An 18,875-nucleotide genomic window follows, 5' to 3' on the forward strand; every position below is an offset into this window, starting at 1 on the left:
CTGCCTAATAAAAGTTTAAATGAAGAAATTAATTTCAATTTTGAGTGAGGGAGATAAAACACAGGCAAACATACCTCTCTGCTTTCAATCACCAGTTCACTTACACAACGCAAGAACATATTCTCTCCTTGGCTGTCCTTGTCATTCCTATTAAGAAAAAAAAAAAAAAAAAGGGAGGAGGAAGGTACTGCTACTTCTGATCACTCCCAAATAAGAATAATTAAGCAGTAATAACCAAGAGGGAAAAAAAAAAAAAAAAATCTAGAGGCCTATTAACTCCTACCTGAGAAAGTAAAAATACTGCAGAGCTTCCCTTGGATCTGTTGATTCAAACTTACGAGTGTAAAGCATCAAAAGTCGCACAAAATTTAGGCGCCTGATGCCAGGAGGGTCACCAGCTTCGTGGCTTACTGCAATGTCAGAAACAACACCATCAGAAAATGTCATGCCAGGAAACATTGCTCTGATCTTCACCTCAAGTCACTCAGAGTCACGATCCAGAGCTCTAATGCAACTGAAACAAATGACTTTTAGGAGATTGTTCCGATAAATGCTGCTTGTTTGATCAATGCCATAGATTTACAGTGTCTGCAGGGTTATTTAAGGGCTCAGAATACATAATTTTATGATAAAATTAAATATGCAGGACTCACATAGCTGTGCACTCTGCCCAGAAGATTTCAGGAGCAATTTTAACTCGAACAGCACCAATGCAACATGAACAGCGTGGCAACGCAAGCGCTCTGTCCGGAAGAGAAAAGCAATTGCAGCTTCAAACTGTGCTGTCAAGAACAATACTTGGAAGTAGAGGAAAGGCTGCTGATTCACTGCAAAATGGGATTCACCTGGAAAAAAAAAAAAATACAGGGCGTAAGTGAAAATGGTTTTGCAGCAGAGATCACAGAGCATCGTTATTGTTTATTTGGTGTCAACAGAAATAAACACTAGACAAAACTGAATATCTAATCACATAGCAGTGGCTGACCTGTAACTGTTTCACTGCAAATATATTATAACAGACCATAGAATAAAGATGTGTTCATGGAGTGAGAGAGAATAAACAGTTGCTCAGAAAACTTACTCTGTTCTTTTCAGACAACAAACCAACTCTGATAGACTGCAATAGATTCTCTAAAGTCCGAACTTTTTGTCTTCATTTACATGTAAGCCAAGCGGTACAAATACTGTTAAAAACATGGATTTTCCTACTAGGTGATACTAATGGTAGTTTACTGTATTTCTTATCCACACATTTTTTTTTTATCTGGGTGTGAGTGACACTACAGATCAAAAGGTTTTGGATAGTGCAAGTGACCTAATTTTGATTGTTTGGAAAATGATTATGGGAAAAGGTATTCTCTCGGGCTGTGGATCTTCTAAAACTTTCTGAAGTGGAAGGATCTGTGATTTGGATCCCCAGAAAATTATATGAAATAGTAATTTAAGGGAAACATTGAACAGTGGATGCATACAGAGAAAAGCTTTGGAGATACATGCCTACACGAGGTCATGATTGCTTCTCTGTCTGTATTCCAATCACTGGAAGTTTTGCTAAGACCTTAGCACATTTATGGTGAGAAAATGAAATCCATAATTCAATACTGATAAAGTACAAACAGCAGCAGTGTTGTTCACAGATGAATATTCACTCTCTGGATTGCTGGGGACACAGGCCTAATTCACCACACCTTACTGAAGTCTGCCCTGAGGCTGTCTGGGGGCACCCTAAAGATGCCTGTCACTAGAGGACAGCTACAGGTTTTATGGGCAGTCTTGGCTTTACGTAGTAACAACAGGAAAGTGCCCTAAGGAGAAAAGTAGAGCCCCAGGTAACGAAGCTCTTTGGGGTTTCTTACCATAGTCTTCCAGCAGCTGCTTCTGGAACTGTGATAATGTTAGTCGGTCTTGTGGAGAACTTGCACCATTGTCATCAAAACACACTTGGTTCAGCTAAAAAACACATCCAAAAAGAAGGACAGATATTTCAACTTCACCTTGCACAAGAGGTGCAATCAGAAGACACTGGGTCCATCTGAAGCCCCTCCTAAGATGTGACTACCTGACTAGAAACTACTTGTAGTCACAGCATCAGGGACACACGTTGTTGGGAAGCTAAGACTTTTATCACAGGAACAGCAGAAACCCATGCAGAGAGAACCCAGGGCTCCTCTTGTGTCTGCCTGTGCTGTCCAACTCTGAAACCTCACTAAGCAATAATTAAAAGCAATATCTCTTTTACCTAGTTTAAAAAAAAAAATACATCATTCTATTCCCTCTTACTGGTAAAGGGGAAAAATGGGTCCTGACCAGTATCTATCATGCCCCCACCAAAATAAGGATGTTGGACTACAGAGACATCGACAACATTGTCTTCTGCCAATCAACAGCAATGTTTCAGCCAAAATCCATCAGAAAGGAAAAACTCAAAGGCTTCTCACTGCAGCAAGCTAACACTACTTGTAAAAATAGCTGACAAAGATCAGTGTCAAATGAAGAACATGACACTTCCAAAGACAAGTGTCCCCAGATGAACAGCTGATAGTGCAGAGGGTGCCAGAGCAGCCCTGGGACTCGGGTTCCCAGCCCTGCCCTGCCTGCAAGGTTAACTCCCAGGCACCGCACTGATGTGAAACACCACACCTCGAGAGAGGGAGCTGAGCAGATCAGTGAGGAAATGCAATATCAATTCAACCTGTTCCTAAACACTCCAGAAAAACCAAACACCTCCGCCACACTTACTTTTAGCCAAAGATAATCTTCTGTTCTATCAGCAACTTCACTCTGGTTGTCTGTAATGTCACAACGGCCAATAATGCAATAGACAGCCCTTTTGTAGGGGTCAGTGTTATTTCTCAGAGCTCGTCTATAATGAAGACGCAGTTTATTTTCTGTGGCAGGAGACAGTCTAAGGGGAAAAAAAAATTTGAAGAAAAAGACATGAAACCCATCTGGATGAGGAAGTCTGGACACAAATCAATATCAACAGCTGCACATTCACAGCAAAGGCATCACCACAGCAAGCACTGGTCTGATATGGTTGAGAACTATTGTTCTCAAGCTTTCTATTTATATCTGTAGGTAAAAGTTTTGCATTAATTATTTGTTTAAATTCATATAAGTGATACAGGATAATCTTCAAATACCCACTGCAGGAAAAAAATAATCAGATGACAGTCTCTCTAGCAGTGCATTTATATCGTGGTAGATGAGCTATTTTTGTGTGACTTGCTATTTCATCATCTCAGGAAGAGAGAGCTCACAAATTCTTTGGAGCTCCTTGGGTTAGAAACTAACAAGTGAGCAGGTCGTTGTACCATGAAGCCTTTTAGGAGAGACACTTCCAACTTTATCATTAAATACTGTCATAATGTTCTTTGTCATTCTATGTCTCGTACCCTCTTGCACAGGATTTTACAGAACTAAATCAATACAAGAGTTCTCCTAGACTAAGACATTGTTTGTCGAATCTGTAGGCAGAGCAGCTCTTCATAGCTGTGATAAAACCAAAAGAAATCCATTATACTGTATCTCGTTAGCGTGTTTGTAATGAAAACAATGGCACTAAGGTTTCTGGAACAATCTCATTATAATGAGCATTCCAAGATACTCTCTACAAAGCACGTTAATTTATAGCAGGAAAAACACAGCCTACACTACTTGGTAAATGGCACTGATTTTTTTTTCCCCACTCAGTTTTTTTTTTTTTTTTTTTTAAAGACATGAGAACTGGCCTGTTCTTGCTCACATTTCCATAACTTAAGAGCCCAGATACATTCAACATATTGCAGGATGAAGGCTTCCCACATATACGTTGTTGGAGGCTGAGGTGGCATGTCACAGGTTTTTGCCCTGGCACTTCCCTAGGCCCTCCAATTTCCCCCAGTTTCAGCCAGCACCTTTACACAGTGCCTTTCTCCCGACAGGGGCACAGCTATAATGTGAGGGCTGACTGCGTGCTTGTTTGAGATAAGCACAAGAAAGATGTGAGTGAACACCTCTAAAGGCCTCTAACAAACGCTACGTGCTTTTATTATGTGGCATTCTTATAAAAACAGATGTAGCAGGAAGAGTTCCCCAAAGGAAATTCAACTAAAATAAGCAACGGTGCAAATCAAAAGATGTGGGATTCCTATCGCGGAAGAAATCTGATCTCTTGTGTGCAATACCCTATTGTTACACAGGGCAGATCCTAGGGTAAAAAGCAAAGCATTACTTTTGAAATGTAAATTTTTGCATATTTTCCAACAACTCTTTCTCTATGGAGATTATTCTAGACTTCAAAGCCACAAGTTACAATACACAAACTTCTTACAAGTAATTTAGGTAGATAATAAAACCACCAGGCAGCCATCACCACCAGAAGTGACCTGAGCTGCTTCTATTTCTACCAAAAATGGATTATTTCACTACTCCACAGCAATTCCCATCCTTCACAAAGCCCTTTCCCAATTACCTCTTCTCTTTACTGTGCATGTACTCCTGGAACCAGGTTTTAAACTCTCCCAGCTGGTGCTGTGCCCGCTTCACCACGTGCATGGCTGCAGTCAAATCTCCGCAGCGCATGCAGTAATAAATCAGTGCCCACACAGGATGACCTTCCAACTCACCATCCTGAAAATAAAGAAAAATCCATTATTGCTTTAAACTCAGCATATCTGAATTAATTTTATTATGCTTGGCCTCATTAATTAGTTCTCCACTCATACACAGATTTTGGTAAAAAATTGTTGGTGTTCCAGAAGCCATGAGGTTTTTGTCCTGTGAAAGCTGTGCACGTCCTAGCAGCAAAGGAAGTGACTCTTCTGCTTGCCCTGATCTCAGTCTTGAGTGAAGTTCTGACATACAACATCCTCCCCATCCAGGAGGTGGATGTGAGTTAGACCACTGAGGTAATTAAAAACAGTTTTATCGAAATGGAAAGATACCAAATTAATGATGGGTCTCAACAGTTAAGAAAAGGTCAGCAAGACTCAGCTATGTGATCTCCAATGTTATGATTTATTTTTATTTCATTTGACTCAGTTGAAACCTAGTTGTTTATCTGGTAATTTTGTAGGTGCACAGCTATGCACCTTCTACTACGTGGAGGTGAGCAGGATTTTATTCAGCTTCCTAAATAGAAAGCTCAGGCTACAATTCAGATTAATTCATTACATATTTAGACATCAACAACTGGTGTTACCATATTATCATAACTGTATAAAAAAAAAAAAGAGAAAAAGCAGAACAGGAAGATTCAGTTACTGCTTTTTTGAAACACCATGACTTATTTTAATACTTGCTTATTGATCTCTAATGAGACCACAGTTTCTAGAATTTAGAGCTCAAACTACTGAGCAGCACCACACTTCAGGACTAGCTCTGAACTCAAAGTGATTTTTGTCCACTATCTTCTATTTTCCTAATGAAAAATTCCAGAGAAAGAATTCAAGCCTGCTGCCCTAAGAGCAGCATAAGCAATAGGAAAACTACTGGAGGCTGCTCTACTTTCCTGGCTGTGCTGGAGCAACCAGATTTGTGTTATTTTAAACCCACTTGTGATGGACATACCTGGAGACCAGGGACAGGAGCAGGGAGTTTGATGTTCAAGAAACTTCGGACTAGTTGGTAAGTCCCTGGGACTCCACCCAGCTGAGCCTGGTGCAAGTTCCCAAAAACTGTCACAAAGGTGTAATTTTTGTAGCTGAAAAACAATGCAAGCAAAACAAATGTGAACAAGCTGAAATATACTTGTTACAAAAACATCCACTGCTTTCCAGATTGAACAGAATTAGCAATGGAAAGCAAATTACCTTGATGCTCAGACATTATCATTACAATACAGTGAGACAAACTTCTGTCGATTCAGGAGTCTCAAGAGGGACCATGTTTGGAGGCTGTGCTGTACTGCTCCAGGTTCAACTCTCTATTATGAGGTTCCTCTCATTAGGTTCTCATAGCACTAAGTTAAACTCAATTACTTTACTGGCAAAAAGCCCTTCCATCCTAATGCTTTAACTCTCAATCCTGTCACAAAAGAACAGTTAACCACCACTGATGTGTTTGTCTCTCCTCCTGGCCCTATATAAAAGTACAAGCCTTAGGGCCATGAACTTAGCAGAAAGAAATCAGAGAAAAAGATTTCAGAGGAAAACAAGTTAAAGGTAGCTTTGAGAACATCTTCTAAAACTACCCAAAGCCCTGAATCAAGACATGTCAGTTTAACAAACTGTTAAACCACCCTCAGAGTGAAGGACTTCTTCCTTACATCTAATCTAGACCTACCCTCCTCGAATTTAAAATTGTTCTATCACTACATTACCTGACAGAGTCCCTCCCCAGCTTTCCTGCAGTTCTGGAAGGCCTGTAAGTGGCAGTAATAAAGTACACAAAGGTCTTTTTTTCTCTGCACTGCACTACAGTTATTGGTGCATCCTGATAACTGACATTATGGCTGAGTTAAGCACATCATGCTCAGGGCTTAAGATCACAGTTGCTTCAAAGCAACTAATGCAAGACCAGCCATGAGCAGCACTACACCTCCTCCTTGTATGTGTGAGGGGCTGGTGAGGCACAAACACCCCAGTATCACCCAATTCCTGCTAGGAAAGAAAAGCTACAAAGCAAGGAGAAAAAAAGAAGAAAAAAAATCAAGCCTGAAGGGCCCAGTTTCCACAATTGGGAGAATTGGTGGGGAACTCTAATTCCTAATTTCAGTTAGCAGCTAATGGCACTATGAAATGTTAGCAAGCTGGTTATTTGGCGAAGTGTATTAAGAGTCCCTGGTTCACAGCACGCTGCTGAGCCTGAAGGAACTGGAAACAGAGGCTCCTTTAGACGTGCCAGTTCATCAGCACACTGGCAGGCATACCACCCTACCCCGGGTGACAACACGGGCTGATGAGGTGTGGTGACCAACCGCTGGGGCCAAGAAGAGGCTGCGCCAGGAGGCAAAACCACGTCCTCCCAGTGTGCTGTGTCAGAGCACAGTGCCTCCCTGCTCAGAGGGCAGATCTGGGTCTGGAACAGGTGCCCACAGCTACACTGCAACTAATGTTTGCTCTCTGCTGCCAAACGAGCCTGCTGGTGTCACATCCACAGCCACCAGAGGAGACACACTGTAACAGCCACATGTGCAGGGAGCAGGTAACACCAGCCAGCCTGGGTTCAGCTCCTCCAGAGCCTCCAAGCCTTTTCTTGACCAAGGAGCTTAGGCCCCTGTGGACACTTCCCAATACAAAGTCTGAAAATCACTGCTAGATGTCTCAGCTTCAGCCTCTGCAAATTTTACAAAACTTTTCAGTGTAGAAACAGCACAATCAGATCTGAGGTGTCACAGCAGATTTGTCCCCAGTGCTGTCCTTGTTTCCTCCCAGCACTAGCTCCTGATGGTGACTGGCAATCAGAAAAGTAGCATAGAAAAAAGGCATTTTTGTTGCAGAGGGGAAACACAAGTGAAAAAACTTCACATAAATATTCATGTCATAGTGATAAGGGCAACATAGAAGCAAGAATAAGAGGTCTTTGCGTCTTCTAAACAATCTCCCCACGGATTCAAGGCCTTTTTAAGCAGAACAGTTTTTAACTAAAACAGTTTAAATACTCAAGTAGCTGCTCTATGCCCTGCAGAACAGGGAAGACAGGCAACAGACACTTGTGCAAGCAGCAAGAGGAGGCTGATTTGTTCAGACATCTGTGTGCATTAGAGGCATGTTGGCTTATAATTAGGGAACTCTGCTAAATGAGCTGTGCTACCCAGAGCACTCCCCTTACCTTTGTTCCAGGTAGTTCAGAGCCTGCCTCACAAACTCCATGCGCACCTCCATGCTGGTCCGGACCTTCAAGGTATCGCTAGCAGGAACCAGGGTAACATCAGTCATTTGTTTCACCATGGCCCACATATCACAGATGTTCTATAAACAAACCATTCCATACCACAGCAATTAGTAGAGATGAAAGAGCACTGTGGAGTTTTGATACTTAAGAAAAGCATAAAAACACAAGAGTAACGTCTGGCTAGACTCGTGCCCTGGTTTGGGGTAGAACAGAACTGATTCTGTTCAGTGTTTTTACTTCTCAGCTGAAGCTGTTCTAATTAACTGCACTTTCTGAAGTTATCAGCATATTTTTGCAGACTGTCTGCTTCTAGCAGTGATCACACTCCATGTTTAGAGTTACTACCAAAGATTGGTATGCAGACCAAGGTCACTGCTAAGCTTGTGTACCACACAGAGGGGGGCAGACAGTAAAAGCGCTATCTGCAGGGAGGAGCAGACAAGATAAGTGACCCTGAACTGACCAGTGAGGTATTCCATCCCATCTCCCTCATATCCAGTATAAAGCTGAAGGATTATGAGGGCCAAGCCCCTTCCTCTTTTTTGCTGCTTCTCCATGGCCAGCATCTGAGGACTCCTCTGTCTGTTCTGCCTTTGATCCCAAGCCATGTGTTCTTGAATCAAGATCCAGAATCCAGGTCCTGGACCCAGTTGCCCTCTGGTGCTGAGTCCAGCCTGGAACTTCTCCCTAGGGACTCTGCTCCACAGCTTCATGGATGATGGTGACACATTGCCATCAGGGGGAGTTGGGTTCAAGACCAGCTTTGTATATATTCATTATTATTACTAGTATTATTATTATTGGTAGTATTTTCATTAAAGCTGTTTTACTTTTCTCATCAATAAGTCTCTCCTTTACTCCCTCTCTCTTCCCCTTTGGGAGGGAAGAGGGTTTAACAGAGAGCACCCGTTACAGGTCTGGGAACAGCCTGGACCCTAAATGGTGACAATTCACAATGGGGACACTGGATGCAGTCATGAAAATAAGTCACCTTTGTCCATACAGAATTCAAGTTTCCCAGACTTCTCTGCATAATTCTTCTGCAAGAAGGTTGCTAAAATATTGTACTTGCAGTTGTCACCCAGGATTGATAATGATTTCCAAAACAAGGCTGGGTACTCAGTACTCAGGTTCCTTCCCCATTTCCAGCTTGTACATCCCACTTAAACACCACAACATCAGCTCTCCCTATAAGCAATTGCTCTGGCTGCCACCGGAAATCTGTGAAAGCAGCCATAATGAGAAATATCCAAAGGACACTGATCCCTTGGACAAAGACCCAGGTCTGAAAAGACATGTTGAAAGCCATCTAGGTCTGCTTATTCATAAGGATGAGATGGTATCAGTATCTCCAGGGCTAGAGCATCCTTGCTGAAACAGCAACATCCTGAGCAATAACAGCACTGTTAGCTCCAGCAAGGACAAGTGTTTGACCTTGGTGCTTCACAGCAGCAAGAACATTCAAACTCACCACACTGTCCCCAGGAAAATTAACAGAGCTGTTCAAAGCAAAGATGCATGCCTATAGAACTCAGATCTGACCAAGGTGTCTGCCCTGCAGCTTCTGAACAGCTTTCCGCTCTCTCCACTTGCAAAGTTTTTTTGCGACATGATTCTCCTGCAAAATTTTCCTCCAAGTATTTCTCAAAGGTGGCAAGGTTCGCACATTTGGGTTTTTTTTTTTTGGAGCAGATCAAAGCAAAGCAATTAGAGCAATGGGAAAAAAAAAAAGAAAAGCAGGCAGATGATTGGTTTGAAGTCAATCCTATGGGCTTTGTGCTTTGCTACAGGAGCTTTTGTCAGCTCTAGCAGGGTCTGATTGAAGACCCTTCACCTACATCTAAGTACACTCAAAGGATATTAGAAGGCCACATTTGGAAACTAAACACAACAGAACCCATTAAAAATGAAAAGCAATTCTTCCCTCAACAGCTCATCACTCATGATGGGCCACTGCAGTGAAACTTGGTTCTTCTCCTCCTCACTGTTAAGACATTTTCACCATGACCAAGTTATCTCAGGTGGGCCCTGCAGTAGAGAAGATTCCAGCACTGGCTCTGGGATTTTTGTGGAGCCACACTTTTTTTTTTTGGCAATATCAGTATTTTTTCCACCAAAGTCAGCAAGCTGTTAATGACAGCTGTAAACAGATTAAATACATTTTCTTATGTTAACTCACTGGCAGTACCTTATCATCCAGTTCTGCAACAGCAGCACAAAGGTCCACCAGGTTAGGCTGCAGATGTCCATTCACTATCTTCTCATTATAAATATAAATCTGAAACCCAGTGAAAGTAAGCAAATTTAATAATACACATTACTCCCCAGCCACAGCAGCAAAATCTGAACCAGGCTTCAAGAACAGAGTGCCCCCAGTGAGCCCCTTCTGCTTCCCTCCCACCTCAATTGCTTCTAACGACAACTTTGCTGGTTTGGGGCAGTATTCAGGGAAATCTGACAGAGGGAAATGAGAACAGAAACCTGGCCCTCCAAAACCTGCCTTACACACACACAAAAAAAAGCATTTTTATTTAAATCTCTGTTCATTTAGCTTCTTCTGCTAACATTTATTCTACTCTCAGCCCAAAGACCTTCCAGCTGCATCTGAAAATAATAATTCTTGATACTGGAAAGACAGTGCCACTGTACTTTAAGTCTCTTCTGCATGCACTCCTTCAGCAAGCAAACAAGATGAGCAGGTCAGGATGACAACTGGAATCTAGCATCAGTGATATCACATATGTGGACTTCACCGTGTTTCTGTGAGACAGTTTGAACTATCCATTAAGAACAATTAATCATTTCAGTGTAATTAAAATGACTTTCATGGCTGATGATCAACTGAAACAGTGCGGCCTGCCTCACGTCCCAGACCCCTAACTAGCCGCTGAAACCACAGGAGCCCCACATCCCGGTGGTTTTGCATCCAAGCAGAGTGATGTTAAGGACAGCTCAGCCAGGGCAGCTTCTCCAGAGGATGTGCCAGGAGCACACGGTGCCTGCACCAAGTGTTTTGGTAGCAGGAGCCACATTTCCCAGGCACATCACAAGCAGCCTGAGCTCAGCCCATCAACCTGATGAGAGCCCATTAACCTGACGGGGAAGACACGGGGACTCTGCAGCTACCCCTGGGACTAAGACTGCTAGAGAGGTTCACAAAACATCAGGAAATCATGTTGATAGCCTCAAAGCATAAATATAATGATGCTACAAGCAAGACTCTTGATGCAGGTATATTACAGTAGATAGGAAACAAAAACCAACATCCTATTAACAATCCCTAAATCAAATACACACTTTATCAGCACAACCACGCACCTTATTTTGTGATTCACTTCCTCAGCTGCCATGACTGAATGCAGACACAGAAAACCAGATGCACAAGCTGCTATCTGGCTCAGCAAGGACCGAGCCAAAGCACACAATAACAGTAATTGTGTGCAAATTAGGCAACGCTTTGTCTACGTCGCTTCACATGTTCCATTTTGGAAAAATCAAGCTCTTCTCTTTCATTTTGTTTCCAGCAGTGCTGGTAAACAGATCATCTCAAATAACAAAAGTAACAAATTGGTTATGTAAAGGTTTATCAGTTTTGCCTCAAAATTTTCAGAGGGAGTCTAATGCTACCAGACATATTAATTCATAGCTGATGCACTAAAGCTGCTCATAAGCAATGCCATTAAAATGGGATAGAATTTGACAAACATCAGGATTAAGACTTCAGCATGGTTTTTTTCCAGCATCCACATAGCAGAAAAGTGATCTTCTACATGTGAGAATAAAGGGAATATAAAGTCTTAATTTACGTACAATTACACCGACAAAGTTAAAAAAACTACTTTTTAAGGTTAAAATTTTCACTTTATTATAGGAGCATCAACGATTTCTACAGTCATACATGTTGTTTGGCATTTTCTTTTCACAAAACCACCCCAGAGCAGGCAGGTGAGTACACTGCTAAAAAGTCAGGCTAAATTTGTATTTCCCAACTGCATTTTAATTCCAGACAGATGTTTTCATGTTCTATCTACCATATATTCTCACGTGCTGCACTCATGGATCTTTGTTTTCCCCACCTCCCTCTGCAGGAAACAAGATTTTACTGTTTTCTTTTCTCCACTCACCTGACGAGCATATGCCATCTCCACACTGTCCAGAGAGCTGCGACCTGGAGGCCCCTGCTCACCAATGTAGCTAGGCTGTGTAAGGAGAAATGCATAAGAAGGTGTAAGGTACAAAATTACTGCAGTGCTTTTTACCAATATCTCTACTCCTAAAGAACAGCAGCCAAACCATGCTCCTGACAGAACTAAGAACAGGTTTTTGAATCATCTACAGAGTAAAATGCAGTCTCACTGCAATACCCCATTATCTCTTCAATATAGCTTAAACTTCCTGAAGTGACAGAAATCCTCCTTATTCAGTGCACAACCAGGCATTAGCTCTCTAGAATTAGGACATCAGTGTCTCAATAGCATGTTATAACTTTAATTCTTTTTTTTGTTTGTTTGTTTCTTGAAAGGATGTTTATTGTCATGTTCACATGTCTTGCTGCAAAACAAGTCTCTAGTCTCCACCACAGCCAGGACACAGAATTCAAGGGACCAGCTTAAATGGATCCAGACTAGCAAACCTGACACTCCAGTTTTGTCCCAGTACAGTGACATAGATACAAAATGGGACTGTAACATTATGTTCTGAGAAGTGTCCTGCTGCAGAAAGACAACAATATCCTGACCTGCCAAAGGAAAAAAAAAAATAATAAAAAAAAAAAATCATCTTTCTACCCACAGAGACTGCATCAGGACTGAGATTTTTTCAGTGTGGAGGAGAGAGGGAGAGCTGATGGAGCCATGACATGGAAAATCTGGACTCTTAAAAACCTCAAGATATAACATGCCGTTAACAGTCCAGGGCTGCATGCAGCTATTTTTCTAAGCATTCACCACAAACCACAGATATGTTTTCAGTATAGACACCACTGAACACGGATGTTCACCACTCTGGAGGAAGAATACTCCCAGTTCAGTATGCAATACTCTGTTTCCTGCTTCCTAAAAATGCAATTCATTTCAGCATCAGCATTGCAAGCTTTTGGTTTGAAAAATAAAGTGCAATCACTTTAAAGACAGATCCCTTTGAGGTGAGCAATCCTTTAATATCAGCTGCTTCATAAGCAGTGCTACAGCCACAATGCTCCGAAGATAAAAGCAAGACAAGCTCAGTGGAGAAGCATAATATTTATTATGACAGTAACTTGTATAGTTGGGGCAAGCCAGGCCAGAACAGACAAGCTTTCAGAAAAGCAACCATGTTTTCAGGTCTGACACTGAAGCAAGAGCCTTTGAATTTCAGACTTCGAACCCAAAAGCTCATTTTGACTCTCCAAGGAACAGCTGGCCTGATAATAAGATGTTACCCCTCCACACAAACCTCACTCAGCTCACTTCAGATGCCTGGCTTAGGTACAGGTATGAGGATTTAAGATGGTTGTGGAATTCCACCAGAAGAGAGGATGCAAAGCACACAAGATAAAGCTGAAAGCAGCAGAGCAAACCCTGAGAAGGGGTTTTAGTGTGCCTTGGCTTGTTTCCATACAACTCAAGTCCATGGATGTTCCTCTAAACTAGAATTGGTAACTTTTTCTGAGAAAGAACAGCTCCATCTGCAAAGTTTTAAAATGAACCTTTTTACCACCAAAGCCAGGTACTGCTAGCTGCACATCTTTATGAGCTGTTCTGCTCTAGCTCAGCAATACTGTCAGAGAGCTTTGGTTTTCAGTGCTTCATTGTGCAGATGGGAACACCTTGAGCACTGCTTAAGGACATGCTCTGGAAGAGTTCAGTTAAATGTAACCAACTTGCTGCCTGTACAAACAGTATAAAGCCCAAATGCAGCAGAAAAGCCATTTCAGGATCAGTGTTCCTGCCACGGCCTGGCTTGTGTGGATTTCAGGAAAAGATCCAAGAAGTGGGCAGCTTTTCTTTCATTTCATCATTCAGCTCCTTGTTTCAATAAAGGACAAAACGCTGACAGGCTCTTCAGAATAAATGCACCTTTTGGGAACTGTATCCTAATTCTGAGAGGAAATAATACAAACATACAAACTTCCAGACACATTACTGGTCAACCCATGCACTGAACAGTTTCTCAGTCATTCCCACAAGCTTCTAATTTTAATTTGCTATCAGTTTAACCCACGTTATCTTCCATTGTGTAGGACCTTCCTTTTAAGAGAGCTTTGTGACATCTGTGTTGCTGCTTTCTGTGTAGCACACCGGTTGATTACAGAATAAAAAAAAAAATCTCTCTGTTGTGTTTGCCCCCAATCTAGTGAAAGATAAATGCAGGTACCAAAAATGAACCTGGGCAATCCTTTAACACATTGATAGACTAATGCTAGCAATTTTAATTTCTCAGTAAAAATGTTACTTAAATTATGTCCAACCCAACTATAAAATCAGGCAGATGCACTAAGACATCAGGCAGTAAAAAACACTTTACAAAAAAACCCCTCAAAATCCCACTTATTCTTCTTGCAACTGAACTTACCCTAAAAATACTCTTCACAGTCACTCTTAATGGATACTGATATTCAGAAGCATTTGCATTTTTCTTTCAGTGCCAAATCATCTGACACAAATTCCTTTAAACCCACCTAAGAACCCACAAATTCTTTGTTCCAAAGAACAAAGAAGCTGTTAAAGCAGGTTTCCTGGGAAACAGACACCATGGCAGAAATAGGCTTTGCAGCCTTCCCCTATGCTGTGCCAGATAAATTGCAGAGTTATTTAAAGTAACGCTAAATTATGGACTTTGTCATTAATTACTGATGAGGTTTCATCTTCTAAAACAAGTGAAGAAGGGTACATTGTGACTTAGTGTCACTTTTCAACCAGTGCCCAGAGCCCAGAAAGATAAAGACTGGAGCTTGTTTTGGGGAATCTTGTTCCTTTTCCTCCTGCTGCTGCTTTGCAGCACTAAAGAGCATCCACTCCAGAATGTGGTGTATGACTGACAGCTTAAAACCCACAGATAAGGATCAGAATTCAGAAATGCACAGCTGAAACTAAGAAATAAATGCTCTGGGGTTTGGGTTTTCCTTTCCTTCCCTTCCTCCAATTTTAATTTTGCCCTTACCATTATGCTTTGAGGATCACTTACTAACAAGCTGCCACAGCTGAGAACTGCCACACTGAAATTCAATTTTTAAAATTTTTTAAATGCCCACTCAGCACTTCAGCAAAGAAAAAAGTTAGACAAACTCCAGAATTTGTCTTGCTTTCCTTAAGGTTTTCTTTCCTAAGAACTGCCTAAGAGGCATGGAAGCAAGCTTCTACCCTGCTTTTTCCACATTGTACTTGTGTTCTGGCTTCATCTTTGAATTATTAAAATGAAAAAAAAAAGCACCAGCTCACTGAACTCTCACGGCTGTGCCGAAAGGAAATTTCCAAAGGGAAGCTAGAGCAGTGAGTCAGCGCGGGGAAGGCCATTTCCACTCCTCACCCTGAACTGCACGAACAGACAGCTGTACAGGCAAACCTTCTGTGGCTGTTTGGAGAAGATCCCCCAGGAGCTACAGGGTGGGGGGGATAAGGGAAACGACAGCTTTTTGTGGCAAGGCAGAATTTTTGAGCAAGGAGAAGATTATGAAAGATGTGTTGGAAACAGCAGCTAGATGCATTTGAGAATAATGTTTCAGGTCAGGTTCTTCAGCTTAACTGGAGCAGCAAAAGGAAAACCAGAAAAGTGGGTAATGCACCAAGGACTGCATAAGTGCAAAGCACACACACATGTATCTTTAAGCAGTATCAACTGAGAGATGCAGAAACAGCTCGTACTGGTTTTATCAACATTTGCTTCTCCCTAACCTGCATTTTAGGTCTTTCTGAAACCTCCTTCAGAACCGTTAATACTTATTCTGAATATTATCCATTTGCTGGAGCTATAACGTGCTGCCATCACATTTTTATCTTTGAAATTCATTTAGCCTAACGACGCTGCTTTGCAAAGGAGTCCTCCTTCATTTGTGCTCAGCCTGCCTTGCACGCCAAGCAGCATGCACAGAAAGATGCATTATTCATCACCCTCATATGCATATGCACATTCCTCAGCAGAAGTCTGGGCAGACATTTTGTCAGCACTCCAAATGGCTTGGCCAGTAGATGCAGTGAATAACTAAGGCAGGAGACTGAGCTGGAAAGACACCATCAAAACACGCTGCGGAAAGCAGCTTGTAGTCCCTGGGATTTAAGGGATATGAGGACATGATAGAGAGGGACAGAATAGAAAGGAAGCGCAAGTGTTTCTCTGCCACTGTGGGGGCTTGACAGCAGGAGTGGAAGAGCTTGGGGCGGGGCTGGAAGAAAAAGACCTGGAATAAAAGGATGAAAGAAATGCCTCAGCACCTAGTGGGACAAGACTTAGAACACACACCTTGGGAGCACAGGTACCTTGAGAACAGAACTCGGGCTTCCCTCCTGTTTTTTCCAAGCAGCACCTTCTTATTAGCTCTGTTCTTCCCTTTTGAGAAGGCAGCCAGGCTGGAGGACCAGGGGAGCAGAAAACCCTAATGGCAAGACCCGCACTAGGTTCTTTGAATCATGAGCTTTGCCTGTTAATTGGTCTTATTTCCATGAATAATGTGTTGGTATTTCACTCTGCCCAAATTAGCTTGCCCAAAGCTTGAGAATTGGCTCGCAGGCAGACTGGCCCCCTGCTGCGTTTGGATCTGTGCCTTTTGAGTTGATTCTCCATCTCCAGAGGATATCAATTAAACCTCTACTATATTCTACAGGCTCTGTCTGTTTGTGTCACACACACAAAAAAACTTATTTGACTGGAACAAGGCTTTAGAAGAACAACCTGCTGTGGGGAGGTTAGATAACAGGCTTTTAACACAGTAGATGCACTTCAAACCTCTCAGACCTTTGACTTCTTGAGGCTAAGACTAGAATATATCAAGGATTTTCAATGCTCTTGAAATCACATACTGATACTACGAGTGCTTTGAAACGGAGAGTAGAGTATTACCAAGTGATAGTGTGTATTGAGTCATTCATGAAAACCATTAGAGGTAGGTTTTTTTTCTTCTCCTCCCTCCCACCAACGTGACGCTTGGCATTTCAGGTGCTGTGGACTGGCAGCAGTGTCCATTTGACACCAAAACACCAGAAAAAGGGGTTTACCTTCTCAGAGTAGGTTATTAAATTGCTTCTCCTAGCAGTTAATATCCACACTGTGAGAGGAAAACCCCACACCAGTAACCCATGCACAAACCAGAGATGTTAGAAGCTATCAGAATAGCTGCCAAGGCTTCAGACTCACATCCTAAAATAATGGGATAGCTGTTCCTAGCTTAAAATTAATTCAGCCTGCATTATTTAGCATTTCTAATAATGGAAAGCTGGACAGCCTTCTGAAAAGTCACTGTAAAGTATGAGTAAAATACTTTCTGGGGAAGACAGTTTCTATAAAAAGATGTATGCTGACTGGGATTAACCTATATTTAAAAGAACAGTAATCAGAAAGGGACATTTCATTAACAACTTTAATTATTTTCAAATCCCTATACAGGTCACACCCCATTAACACCAAGGGCTTTTTATTTTAATGTACTTTGCAGCTCTAAGTCATTCCAATGAACAAGAACTTTTTTTTTTTTAGAAAGGGGAGTTGGGGAACATGGCTATAAAAAAAACTGGTCCTGTTTTCTGGCCTGAAAACAGAGCAGCTTGCACTCCCACCCCCTGTGGCTCCTCCTCTCAAGGTTATACTTTTCCTGGAGCATTATGCAGGGCTTTGTGCTCCATGGATCTCAGCTGATGTCTGATGCCTTTAGCTCAGAGGGGTGGAATTCCTACAACTCTGCACACAACTGTGCTTTACTCCTGTAACTGAAGTGGGGTTTTTCAAGAGAATAAACTGTAAAGTTTGTAATAGAAGGTAAGGAATGGTTTGAGTTGCTAGTGAATACCTTCTCATGTTGAACACAGGTCAGTCTTGCCTAAAGGATTTGGTCACTACAGGATTATCCTTTAATTGCAGAACACTAGAGGTCTCAGCAGCACAAGATTTAAATCTGCACTGCATGAGAGAGCAAGGCAAAAAGGAAAGCATACCCCTCTTTTTGTTTAATATTAATTTGGTTTTGCCAAGAAACCTGAAAGACTTCATCAGCCTCCTAAGAAAAGCCATAAAATCACAGCTAGCACCCAGTGAAAAGGGAAAGAGTTGCTCTGTGTGAGAATCTGTCTGGTCTCATTAACACTGCAAAAGTTTCCTCAAGATGAAGTTCACCTCAAATGTGTTTTTTGTCCCCTGGGTATACTGACCTAATCTGTGTTGATGCGACTAAGTTTCCAGCTTGCATATACTTTGCTTAAAAGAGCTTCTGCACCAGGAGCTCCCTTGCCTGTACCTACCAGTCAATAAAGCCAATCATAAAGGTTTGATATTTTGCTAGACAGTGTATTCTGCTAGTCACACATTCTGGAGTTCACCACAGATTTGGTACTCCTCCATTTCACAGAGAGCAGTGGTTTCAGCAGTGGAGTGCCAGCTGCATACATGCCGTGTGTGACTACTCACGGGGTTTACAAAGGGAGTTACCTCGTTTTCCTGGGTGAAATCAAGAGCATCTTCCCCTGATGCAAGCAGAGTATGAAGAATCCTTTGTTTGACCTGTTCCCATTCAACCAGCATTGATTCTCGGTGGTACTCCTCAGCCATAGCAAAAGTCTGTCAGTGAGGAAGAACAAGAACTAAGGAATGTCAAGAAGTACCAAACCACCAAGCTCAAAAATGAAACGGAAAACAGAAACTAGAAAAATCACCCAGATGAGCCCTCAAGAGCTAATGTGCTGCATGTCGTTTCACCAGGCTTCCTGTTCAGGTACGAGTGGACTCAGGAAATAGGGGTGTGTGGAACTATTGAGACAACTCTCACATAACCCCATCTGGGAAAAGAGGAAATCTGGGTCTCTTCCCTGATACTGCAACACCCATGAAACTTAGCAGGGTGGGAATCAATAGGCTTGCTTCTTTCATTTTTCAGCAGG

The 18,875-nt window shown here is 42.0% G+C and overlaps 1 protein-coding gene across 1 annotated transcript in view; it reads right to left on the minus strand.

The window, feature by feature from the left end:
* Nucleotides 1-18,875, minus strand: part of NUP93 (nucleoporin 93kDa) — a 76,174-nt gene that overhangs the window by 11,179 nt on the left and 46,120 nt on the right. The window contains exons 4-14 of the mRNA XM_008939482.1: nucleotides 18,427-18,555; nucleotides 11,940-12,014; nucleotides 10,004-10,093; nucleotides 7,753-7,892; nucleotides 5,551-5,683; nucleotides 4,454-4,611; nucleotides 2,740-2,905; nucleotides 1,857-1,950; nucleotides 654-845; nucleotides 284-410; nucleotides 75-147 (exon numbers count right to left, since the gene is read on the minus strand). Coding sequence (XP_008937730.1) covers nucleotides 75-147; nucleotides 284-410; nucleotides 654-845; nucleotides 1,857-1,950; nucleotides 2,740-2,905; nucleotides 4,454-4,611; nucleotides 5,551-5,683; nucleotides 7,753-7,892; nucleotides 10,004-10,093; nucleotides 11,940-12,014; nucleotides 18,427-18,555 — 1,377 coding nt within the window. The remainder of the gene's footprint in view (nucleotides 1-74; nucleotides 148-283; nucleotides 411-653; nucleotides 846-1,856; nucleotides 1,951-2,739; nucleotides 2,906-4,453; nucleotides 4,612-5,550; nucleotides 5,684-7,752; nucleotides 7,893-10,003; nucleotides 10,094-11,939; nucleotides 12,015-18,426; nucleotides 18,556-18,875) is intronic.

The sequence above is a fragment of the Merops nubicus genome, unplaced genomic scaffold (assembly GCF_000691845.1).
Source record: "Merops nubicus isolate BGI_N331 unplaced genomic scaffold, ASM69184v1 scaffold2284, whole genome shotgun sequence".
Lineage (NCBI taxonomy): Eukaryota > Metazoa > Chordata > Aves > Coraciiformes > Meropidae > Merops > Merops nubicus.